General features: G+C 39.5%; 1 protein-coding gene across 1 annotated transcript in view; it reads left to right on the top strand.

The window, feature by feature from the left end:
• LOC134301560 (calmodulin-binding transcription activator 1-like) overlaps positions 1-12,566 on the top strand; it is a 244,027-nt gene that overhangs the window by 96,742 nt on the left and 134,719 nt on the right. Inside the window, exon 3 of the mRNA XM_062986318.1 lies at positions 10,042-10,109. Within this exon, the coding sequence (XP_062842388.1) occupies positions 10,042-10,109 (68 nt within the window). The remainder of the gene's footprint in view (positions 1-10,041; positions 10,110-12,566) is intronic.

Below are 12,566 nucleotides of genomic sequence, written 5' to 3'. Positions count from 1 at the left end.
CTATAAAATAAAGGAGCTATTTACTGCATGAGTGTGCACATGGGAGACAACAAGCAATTGGCCCAAGTAACACGTGGAAAAGTTCAAAACAAATTAAAAACTTCTAGAGTTTGTGTAATTATGGGGAAATTGCAAGGACAACAAAATGTAATTTGAGGAAAACAAGCTTCTCTATTCGAGAAGTTTCTGATGTAATGAGTTCTTTAAGTCTGACTTAAGCGCCTTTAGGGTGAAATGAGATTTTTAAATGGGAAATGATACCAGCTAGTAAATAATTTATTTGGGAAATTTGGTCTGAAATAAAGCAGTGGTGCGGCAGACTAGTGGAGCAAGTAGGTTGGGTTCTGCCTTGCTTTCTGGATTATAGAGGATCTAGAATCAGTCCTCGCCTCTGTTGTCTATCTGTGTTGAATTTTGTACTCACTGTGTCCATGTGCTTTGAAATTGGAAGGCACATTTGGCTTTTGTCAATAATTCCTAGAATGGGCCTCACCTCAACCTTGACCAGGATGAAGCCATTACAAATCATATAGAACCACAAACAAGGCAGAGCAACCAAACCCACTGATGTTTAGATCAACACTCAGCTTCCCACTGCCAGCTCCCAAACTGCTTTCACTGGGTGGGGCTGATGCTATGGCACGATGCCAGAAAATATGCTGAAAGCTCTGATCTCCTTCAGGATTCTTCATCGATTGTGTATCGATCCCTGCATGATATATCACCCAGCTCAGCACATGACACATTTGGCCCTGAGAATCTGAACTGCTGCAGTCACTGAGAAGTAGCATGTATTACAGGAGAAGAGCATCAACATATGTCTTTAATCTTATAGTTCTGCAAAACTATCCTAGCATAAATAGATCTCCAAAAACTCCAGACAGTAAAAAATGTGAACAAATCATTTACTTTCAGCAGTTGGCGTATATTTACACAAAGAAATAAACAAAGTTAATTGTGCTCTTAGTGTGTGGAGAGAATGATTGATTATGGATAATGGTAAATTGAGTGTTATTCCTAAAAACCACTTGCTTTAGGATTTATTTTACCTGGTTTTGTTTTGGCTTTAGGTTGTACATAAGCTTTATCGAGCCTTGACCTGATGAATCGATTGTGTCAGTTAATTACCAGGTAGTACGTGGCTTCCCATGCCTCTGTGAAACAGGCTACATACAGATAGTTGAGTCAAGACTTTTGGCCTTTTGACCATCCATGTCTGTCTGTTTATAAAGCAACAATTTCTAGAACAAAGGTGACAACCAGCTGTCCACAGTCTGTCTGGAGAAGTAACTGGGGGGAGCTGTGGGTGTAAGTCGTGCTGATCTATACAGACACAGATAACGCTCAGGACACTCTGCAAACATTAGCTTGTTTAATATTGGTACCTCAGGCTGCTGAGGATTATTTTGACAGTCAGTTTTGACAACTGAATATATGGGATCTTTATTATGTTTACCCAATTATGAGGATGTAGGCGAAGCTGGAAATTCAGGTAACATAAATTATAAATGGCTACCAGGTTCGAATTGATCTTGATTTGTCTGCCAAGGCATTTTCACATATATGAAGTCTTAAATATACGCCCGTGTTTTTTCACTCGTGACAGCATGATTGAAGAGCAGTCATGCAAATATGAAGCCATTCTCAATTTCTGTCTGGGACTTTTTCTTTGTGGTCCAGTCACATCAACATTAGTAGAGAGACATCGCATTGAAGTCACTGGCAAATATCAGTTTGGGGAAGTATTTATCTTCTGTATTATGTGGAACAAGCTCTGGCTCCTCTGTTTTGAAAAAGGGGTGTCCGTGCATCTGTGAACAAAAGCAGGGTGGATGGTCTTATGATTAATGACTCAATTTTCTTCTCTCATTTTTAAGTGGAGTGTCAGATTCCTTTTGAGAATCTTAGATTCCTTTGTGATCGAGTCGGTGGGAGAGAATGTTAAAGAATGAAACAGTCAATATGATTACGATTATTGAGATGGCTGTGGGAGGGCAGACTTCCCACCATTACCTTTTTTAAGGTGTCCCAATTTGGATATATCCATTTCCCCAGTTCTCTGGCTTTGCCTGCTATTGCACAACAACCCTGCTAAACAAGCATGCCTCTTCCAACAGAGAGCCCTAACATGTACGGAGGATCACGCTCTGCCTGCTGGGATTTTTTTGCCCATGGTCCCAGCATCTCAACCAGACAACCCGAATCACTGTTTCAGTGGCAAAGAAATAATTCTTCATTCGACTTTCCTTTCCTCAGACACGGTCAATTATGTCTGTTAACTGCCTGACCAGGCTGGTGACACCGCAGAGACTTAAACCCCAGTCTGACTCAGACGGCTGTGCCAGTGGCCCCACCCACTTTAATGAAGACAATTATTTAAAGTATCCCTAAAATACTGCTGAAAATGATGAACTGCTGCCATGTCCAGGAAGTATTCTAGCCGTGCACCCATAGTTTTTGGGTGGTGATGGATGATTAATTGGAACCGTGTCCAAAAGTATTTCAGTCTTGTGGCCAGTGTGTTTTATGGGTAATAGACCCCGGCCAGGATGAAGCAGAAAATAAATGAGTGAATACATAACCAATGGCAATGGCTTAAACTACATACTAAGGTGACCTAACCTAAGAACCATACAGATCCAATCATGTGCTGGTGTCAGAGTGTATTTTATTTATATTTATTTATTTATTTGCTTTTCTCAGAGCCAGCAATAAGAAAAAAGGTGAATTAATGACATCATAATTTCTGTAGCAAGGCAGGCTTAGAGCTCAATTATATTCCCCAAACTGCTTCTTTCTAAAGAATAATGGACCTTATCGTTTAAACTACTACATTGATTTGGGACCAGGATTTTAAGGATCGTTTTCCAGTATTAAAAATATCTAACCTTGGCTCTTCTCATTGATGGTAAGAAAAATACCAGTAATACCAGTAAAATGATGACAATCCTGATAACTGATGTTATTTTTTAATAATGGTTGTATAAGTCAGTGCCTTTCCTCCTCCTTCATTTTCCCTGCTGTCCCCGAGTGGTAGATCAGCTCGCTGGATCCCCTGGATTAGTCTGATTAAAAGTGATGTGGTTGGGGTTTAGGGAGCACAGCAGAGCATAATTAATTTCACACTTACTCTAGGTTTAGGTAATTATAGTGTGTTCTGTCGGGAGTAATGAGTGAAGCTAATATTGATCTTTTACCTTGCCAATTTTGATCCTACGTTTTAAGGGAACGGCAGCAAAAACAAAAATCTGATTGATTTTTAATGTAACGGAGGGGGGGTCACATTTTAAAAGTGGATTAAGGCTTTTTTAACTGGACCTTAATTGGCATTGCTCTCTGTGGTGCCACCCCAGGTACACAGTAAGTGTTCTTTCTGGTGATTCTTTGCACATCTAGCTTGTTTGAAAGCTGGGCTCAGAGCACCACTGGAGCCGAGAGGGTTAACAGCACAATGGTGCCTGTCGGCAAAACCAGGATCGGAACACAAAACCTTCTAAACTGATAGCCCAGAGCCCAACACAGAGCTACCACTGCTCTAAAACTAGGACTACTGCAGGGGATTACACACTGACTTATTTACACTTTAGATTAGAAAATGTATCTACTGGCGTGTTTTGTTTTTTTGGCATGAAAACGAAGTGCTCGGAGGAAGTTTTTCATTTTTTTCACAGTTCTCCCCTTTTCAACCGTTTGAGTCATTTCTATTTTCCCGCTGCAATTCCTGTCACTTGTACCACCCACACACTGACCGATTACGCTAACCGAGAGTCCCGCCAGGCCACCAGCACCGCTGTGTTGTGAACTAGAGAACATGAACTCTTTGCAGAGTTGAGCTAGCGTATTACACTGCTGCCCTGCCTGAGCACCTCGAACCTGCCACCTATTTTAAAAAACTGAATCAGTTTGAACTGTGAGTTTGAACTGTGGGACTGCTTGACTGATTTGCAAAGGTTTCCCGCACAGCAGACATGATGCTGTTACCGTGCAATCAGTCTGTGATTATGGAAGATTTGCATTGCTGTGAAAACAAGCCGGCTTTTATAATACTCAACCCAAACACTCTCAGATTTAATCCAAAGTAATAAGTCAATCTTATTTACCAAGTGTAAAACATCCTGTATTTTTGTGATGATCCGAAGCATAATAAATGCAGACTTATTTTACCACAAATATGAAAACACTGCACTATCAGTTCTAGACAGTTTAAGAGATTTAAGTGAAGCTCAGAAGATAGATAATAGTCAGCCCTTATTGTCTGCACCATCATTATTGCTTGATTCACCAGATTGTTTAGCAAAACTCTTCTTCTGAAAGTTCATTTATTTTGTCTAGTCGAGTTCTTGGCACAATAAACTCTGTATTACAAGACATTAGAAAGCCAAATCTTTTCAGGTTGCCGCTCAGGTCGTGCAGCGATAATAACACACACTGGAACACCAGAGCAGGGAATACATCGTATTGAATCTCAGCTCAGCATGCCGGCTGGGCTGAGCAGCCACATGAACAGCGATTGGCCTGTTGTTCAGATAGGGGTGGGATATTAAAAGCCGGATAGGGACTCTCTCATAACTAATGCAATTAGGACCCCTGCTGGCTGATTGATGGTGCCTGCACAGAGACGGGAAAAAGAGTGCTGTCAGGGTGTGTCTCACCGTACACAGTGCTGATCCGCATTGCACTCGTCAAAGTGTAGGTGACAAGATGCATACGGCTGCTGCCCATGTGTCGGAGGGGGCGTGGGTTAGCTTTGTTCTCCACAATCAGAGCGGGGATCAGCATTGGTGGAGAGGATGCATGATGCACGCTAAAAGGTGAGAAAATGCTTAAATAAAATATTTAAAATTATATATATTTTCAGTTTAACTAACCATGTTAATTAGGCAGTAAGAAGAGTAAGAACTATTAGGAATCAGTGATTAACTATCAAGTTAATATAACTATTTATTATTAAGACCCCTCACAGATATAAATTCCACTTGTACCCGTAAATAACTAATGTAAAAAAAAAAAATAATAATAATCTTCATATTCATTCATGGTATTAAGGTGCTTATTTAAGACAAGCTCCTTAAACATTTATTCTGTGCACCTCTGGAGCTGGATTCAAATAAGCGCTTTGTTCTTTGTTCACTGCAAATCTTATTGTGGCGTTTATGTCTTTCACATGATGCACTGCAAAACCACTTTCTGCAAGTGATTCCAGGATTATTAAACCCAGAATTGCTATCTATAACGCAAACCCGGTCTTCTTATTTCACTAGTCACAGTTTGTGTGTGCCATCACAATGGCATGCTTCGAAAAGTGAAAAAAAAATCTGTTTATCATGTCTGTGCTTCGATTTGGACTACAACATCTAAACAAATTGGCGGCACTTTTAAAAGGTCACCAGCAAACTGGATGGGTCCAAGTTCAGTCAGATTGAATTTTGAGCGAAGCAGCAAGAGGTAAAAACTAAGACTCAAAGTGGCAAATCTGTGCAGTTCTCAAGGTATCACAGTGACAAGGTTAGCACCACCGCCTCTCGCCATGGGAAATAATAGCACAGCCAGCTCATAAGAAGTTAAATGCAGCCTAGATTACAGTATATTATCATGTGATACCTGTTCTCGTGTGGATATTGTTACATTATGTCTAGCATCATGAAAGCTATAATATATATGCATAATTAAACCAGCAACTTTAAAAATGTGCCATAATGTGATGTTTGTCTCTGTAGCTCTCGAGCAGTCTGAGATTATAAGTAGTCCATGCACTTTGGTTTGGTAAAGTATAATTTAAAAAAATCTAATTAAACAAGAATGTCTATTAAAAAAGGTATTTAAAAAAATAAAAGTGGAGAATTTAGAGCATAATCCTGTTTAGTTCCTTTTGTCATTGTTCTCTGAGAGCTGCTTTATAGCATATTTTGTTAATACTGCCCCTAATGGTTCCAGCCTATAACAGTAAACAGTGAAGTACTGTCATTTGGCATTTGAAAACAGTAGTGAGGTAGCTCAGTTTTTTATCTGCTGTAAATTTGTGAAGGCATTCGAAGTTTATTTTGTGAACAAGTCAAGCGTTAAATCTGTAAGTGAAAGGAAGTGGAAGAGGAGGAGACAGAGATCTTCTGCAAAAGAAGATTAAGAGGCAAGCGTTTGTCTGGAACTCTTGCCTCAGGCATGTGACTCTTCAGTTCCCTCGCTGTACTTTAAAGAACACTTTGTGGAGGTTTTTTTTTTTGTTTTTAATGCGACAGCTTCTGAGAGCCAAAGTTAGCCCGAGACCCACATGCAACCCTTCAGGTTAACTCTAGGTGAGAGAAGCAGTCGCCTCGAGCAGACTCACTGGAAGCCAAATGACTGGCCCCTAGGGTGGAGGAGAATTTAGGAGGAGGGGAGGTTCTAGCACAACACTGAAGTCAAACCTTCATCTTCGTTTCAGAACAGATTTACTTTGTCATGCAATTTCTGCTGTTACTACAGTGTGGAGCACAGGAAAGAAAAAGAATAGAATAAAATAGAATTTTGAGAAAGCCTGGAAACAAAGTGACTTATGAAAAATAGAAAAGCTGAAAAAAGAAAACTAAGAGAGATGTTTTTTTTTCTCTCAGAATAAACAGAATTTGACAAAAGAACTTTAATCTTATATTTGCTATTGTAGTTGGTTGTAGTTTTTTTTTTTGGTCCATCAGAGTCTTCACCAGGAGACTTTATGGTCCTGACTTGACAAGCAATGAGAGATCAGTAATGAAATCCAGGCCCAGTGGTAAACAGCAAGACAAAACAATGCCTCATGATCACAGAAGAGAAGACAAGAGTTAGGCTTGGACAGTTTGCAGGAAACAGTTGAAACAATGAAGTGGACACTTTGCTGAGTTAGCAGGGATGCACTTTTCTCAGCCTGTCTCTGTTAACTTTCAGCAGATAAAACTTTATGGACATCTATTAGTCTCTCAAACGCTTAGCCGACCACAATTGCTTTTCAATTGAGGTTTTTTTTTCTTTTCATTTTCTTAAAGGTTGTTGTCCAATAGCATCAAATGACTGCAGACAATTTTGTAGTAATTGTGTCAGTCTGCCTCTTCGTTTTCTTCTGCTTGTGTTCATTAGGTAATAAGCTCTGTATTTAGAGTCGAGTTGTGCAGTAACACACCAGTATTCAGACACCATGATTTTGGTGTTGCTAGGTTTAGGCAGGTGAGACACAGTTTTCCCAAAACACAAATGGGTCTGTTTACAGTTCACAGCAGTCACGAGTCTGCATGACATTTTAGGTTATCATCCACTCTGCAAAGATTTGCTAGCAAACACCTTCAAAACGTGTAAAATTACCGTCTGCTTCTGCGTCTGGACGGCTGCTTATTCCTACAGAGAGCTTCAACATGTACAGATGTTCATGCAGCGCTTTCTGTGTTTTTAAACTGCTCTATATTGCAGTAGCAAGGAGGTGACTCTCAATCCAGCCTTCCCTTATACAGCCACTTGTACCCAGGAGTGCCTAAACAGGCCTCAGTGGTGGGCTAGCACATTAGATCAATGCACCACTGAAGCACCAAAAGTTGGCCCTTAAAGTAATTTAAATATATGCTAGAAACTAATATACCATAGCTCATTACTTTTAAATACGGCAAATGTTTGGGCTGGTAAAGCCAGTTTTACAGTAGCAATAAAGATCCTCTGTATAGTGCTTTAATTCTGAAGCCTCATAAAGGTTTTGCACCCTGTCAGGGGCGTATTTTTGTCTTGTACTAAGAGAAAACCCACAGCGACATTGACCAGGATAATGCGCTGTTAATAAAACATTAAAAACGTACATTAAGTACAAATACATTACATACATACATACATAAAGTATTTGGACACCTGACCATAAGCTTTTTGTTGTACAATAAGCTTTTATACATGTAAAGCCATAATAAGTATCAATTTATATTTTATTTTTGCTGCAGTTTATTCTGGAGTGATTTGATTTCGCTTTTAAATCTATTTTGTAAACAGTGTGTTTGGCAGATGATGCCCTAATCTGCCAAATATGCCATGTATGTTATGTTTGGGACGCAGCCAAAGATACTTGTAAGCTGCTGGTATTTACATACAGCACATAATGTAAGAACCGAAAACAAAACATGATGAATGTAACTAAAACATGCTGAAAATGCCCAAATATGCATCTCCTATAAATGGGATGTTTAGGGTGAACAGGCTGTCAGAGCTAAACCATGTAACTTTTAATTTCTCACCACCAGTGTAATATAACAATATATGCAATATAATCGATACGTTGGTCATTGGTCAGACTAAATAGTTTTTAAGACTTTTTTAATGTAGTTTTCAATCTAATTCGAGGATACCTGCAGACACCCTGTCGTAGCACTTTTTGACATCCCAGTCCCTGCCAGGTCCATCATCATGCCGCAGCCCACAGAGCATATGGCTGTGGTGCAGATATCCAGCCAGGCTCAGACCTGTCGTGTTTGTGACAGCTTCGAAGTCTGTCTCACCTCTCTACTGTGAGCAGAATCGTGATGTTTCTCTGCTGCTTTTGCTTTATTTTACTCTATTAAACATGTATCTGCTTTGCATAAGCCTTCATAAGGTAGCTGTACTATTCAGTGATGAAGTTGTTAACCTTTCTGCGACACAATTTGACTTTGTAGACTAGACTTCTGGACACACATTCCACTCACGCCTTGCACAATCGAGACTGTCAGTGCATAAAATGAGCTTTAAGTCTCTCCGGTGAGCTCAAAATTTGAAGGATGATCAACTGCCGTGCATGTGAATGTTGTCTTAGACCGGCTGCGCACCTTCTGCCGCAGGTACACGGCTGGCCATTATCAGGTCATCTGAAAACATCCAGAACACTTTTATCTCAGCTGTGATGGACGTATTTGAAAGATATTTGGGTGCCTCTTAAATCTGCGTCTTGCTGACAGGCCTTTTATATAAATGGGAGTGTGTGGGGCTGAACGTTTTAAACTAAAGTACACTGTGTGGTCCAAAGTATTTGGACACCTGACCATGAGCTTATTGTACACTCTGTTGTATACATTTGTATACATTTAAACCCATAATAAGTATCAATATGTTTAAAAATGGAAATCATATTGTATTTCAATTTATGCTGCAGTTTATTCTGGGGTGGTTTGATTGTTTGCAAAAAAGATGTAAATGTTTTAAAAAGCTCAGTGTGTGTTATGCAGTATGAAACCAGACAATGCCAATGATGATGCCCTAACCTGCCAAATATGGCATGTATATTGTGTTTGGGACGCAGCCAAAGATACTTGTAAGCTGCTGGCATTTACATACAGCACGTGATGTAAGAACCGAAAACAGAACATGATGAATGTTACTAAAACATGCTGTAAATACTCAAATATGCATTTTTCACCTGAACATTTTTACCTATTATTCCAGTCTTTAATTAATAGGATGTTCAGATAAAACAGGCTGTCAGAGCTAAATTATGTAACTCTTGATTTCTTACCACCACACTTAAAATGTATTCAGTCTGATTTGAGGATACCCACAGATGGGCATTAAAACTGAGTTTTCAGGCATTTCCACTTTTCTAGCTGTAACAGAGATTTTGGAGTGTGTCTGTTGTGTTTTGCATCGATTTAGATAAAAGAGCATTTAAAAGATCAGACACTGCTGAAGGTTTAGCTCACTGTTTATGTTCCAATTCATCCCCAGAATGTTATGTGGGGTTCAAATCAGGGCTTAAATGCAAGTCACTGAAGTTCCTCCAAAGCAGACTCATCAAACAATGTGTTTTTAATCAATCGTTGTATGCTTAAAACAGAAAAGTGCCTTACCACCAGTTGCCAGTGTGGAAGTGTATAATCTGTTAGGGACAGGTGTGATAAAAACACAGTTATAAGAAGTAGGGTCTATATAATGTTGGCCATGTAGTGTGTTTATTTGTGGGAAAGCACCAGAGAGTCCAATTTTCCACCAGACTAAAAGAATGAAAAACCTTTAATGCTTGAATAAGTTTTCTTCAGTGTTTCTTGTCATTAGAAATAAGTTTATACTGTTGTGTTTTTTCTGTCGTAGGAAATTGCTGCCTACCTGATATCATTCGAAAAGCATGAAGAATGGCTAACGACATCCCCTAAAACAAGGTACGTGTGCACGTTTTTTAGATCACCCTATATTAACACCTCACCTGAAGGGTGCAATAGTTCTTCTCTTAACAGCTGGCAATTTCTCTCCTTCTTGGTTGGATGTCCAGACAGATAATGGAATATTAATGGCCACTTATAATGTAAAATGTGGCCGGGTCTATTAAGCTCACCGCTCTCTTCTCTCACGAGTGGCATTAACGTAGGTGTTAATGTGCTGGGCTTGCACGAAATTTCATTCCAGCATCAACAACAGGGACCTCAATACAAAGATTTAAATGTTTTACTTGATCTGTCAGGAAAATACACACATTTTTGCTACCTTTACTAATTACGTATCTATTATATGTTATTATAACAGAATCACCTTTGATAAAGCACTCTGTCGAAATGGAGTGGGTTAAATCTAAAACAGCACTAATGGCTCTATGGTTGTTCAGCAGTGTATTATACTTGCCCACCACCACTGAGACGTGAGTTTTATCCTCATTGGTGCCACTAGCCTGGTCTGGTGCTCTACAGACACAATTATTCAGGTCTGAGGGAGGAAAGGCTGGATCCCACTCAATGCTGCAGTTCCTACTGTCTGGTTGAGGTGCTGGCACCAGCATGGAAGTGATACTTCAGAATGTTGTGTCTCTCTGGGCGTTTTACATGACTAGTAAAGGGAAGAGGCAAACGGCTTTACATGTGACAGTCTGAGCTCCCCCCCGGCCAACGTAGATGTCATGCTTGAGTCTGAGGTTGACAGTGACTCTGAGGGGAATTGGACATGTCTAAAAAAGATTAAATTGCCTGACACAATTTAATTAATATTATAGAATCAAACAAACCATGAAGATGCCCTATGTAGTCAAACATTCGTGGAATCCTGAACATCCAAAGCCATGAGCATAAGTATGAAGTCTCTTTTTGCATCTATAACAGATTTTACTCTTCTAAAAGGCTTTTTGCCAATTTTAGACCATTTAGATTCCTCAAGATGCACCAAAAATTATTTTATAATTACACTGTGGCTGGAAAGGTGGCATCCGATGACAGTGACATGTCAGTGCCACACTAAGCTCTTCAGTAAAGCCCATTCAAGGATGTGTGCTTTTTTTAAGCAGCTGTATTTACTAGTTAATAGTGACATCTAAATATTTTTGGTCATGTACAGTGTACAGGGAGTCTGCTAGGAGGAAATGATATTTTGTGTTAGTAGGTTATAGCTTCACAAGAAAATCAACACGAGAAAAATGCACCCAAAGTGCTACGGGGTTTGTTTTGGGTCTGAGCAGTGTTTGCATGAGTCATTGGCCTGAGGTTACCTGTCTGCCATATGCTTACATCCGTAACAGGCCTGTGTGAGAGCAACTGAAGCCAAGTAGGCTAATCATGATAACCACAAGCATCATACACAGTCTAGCATTATTTATAGCACTAGACATTCAAGCAATGTTTTAAATGTTATGTTATTGGCCCAAAATAAAAGCAGAACACTTAATTAACAGAAAGACCTGCACACTCAGTGACACATTTTTTTTTCCTTTGGATTAACTCCCACCACAAAATAAAGAATAGTATTATGACACCAGTAACAACTATCTGCTATCTTATACCGTTACATGATGGTATAATGATTATCATCCATGTGAGCGTGAGACTGTATTTTATTAGTGTGTGTGTGTGTGTGTGAGAGAGAGAGAGAGAGAGAGACTTTCTCACTTTCAGCCTCTCACACAGCATTTCGTTGCCCCTGGCCTGACTTTACATAATGGGACTGATTTCAGCGTAGCTGTTTAATGTGTTGAGAGCTTTTCTAGTCTTAATGAAGCCACTGTTACTCAGGGCTGTTTTCAAGGGTCACAACCAGCATGAGGTCTTACTCGCAGCTATAACCGGGGACACGTATCTAACCACCCCCACATACACGAGAGCTGGAATATTACCACACACACACACACACACGCTGCTGTACAATGAATTAAAGAACCCCATTAGTGCAGACTACGCTGGTGCTGGATTCAAAGCTTTAAAAAGACATGAGCTTAATGGCTATTTTTCAAGCTGAACATTTGCTTTTGGTGCTCTCGGTGACATTGTGAGGAAATACTAGCTATAGTGTTATGTGAAAGGACAGCTGGGACCATTTCTTCCTTTGGTGTTTTATTTCCTTATTAATATTATCATTTATCAGGCCTAGGATATTATTTTAGTTTATTGTTTATTGATGTTTAATATTAAAGCAAGTGTGGCACACACTATGCAGCATGAATCACCAGTGTATCTGCCAGTGTATGTCATATTCTCATTATTTAAATGCTTATTTCTGTTTGGTTAGCTGCATTTTTTTCCTTATACATCAGCTTCACTGCTATATAGCAAAGCAGCTCAAACCATGTTGCTTCCTCCATCATGCTTTACAGTTAAAAGTACCCACTCCTTCAATCATATCTTAATAAAACCACTTTTTTA

Source organism: Trichomycterus rosablanca, chromosome 24, assembly GCF_030014385.1.
Source record: "Trichomycterus rosablanca isolate fTriRos1 chromosome 24, fTriRos1.hap1, whole genome shotgun sequence".
Lineage (NCBI taxonomy): Eukaryota > Metazoa > Chordata > Actinopteri > Siluriformes > Trichomycteridae > Trichomycterus > Trichomycterus rosablanca.
This window is presented reverse-complemented; position numbering and strand designations above follow the sequence as displayed.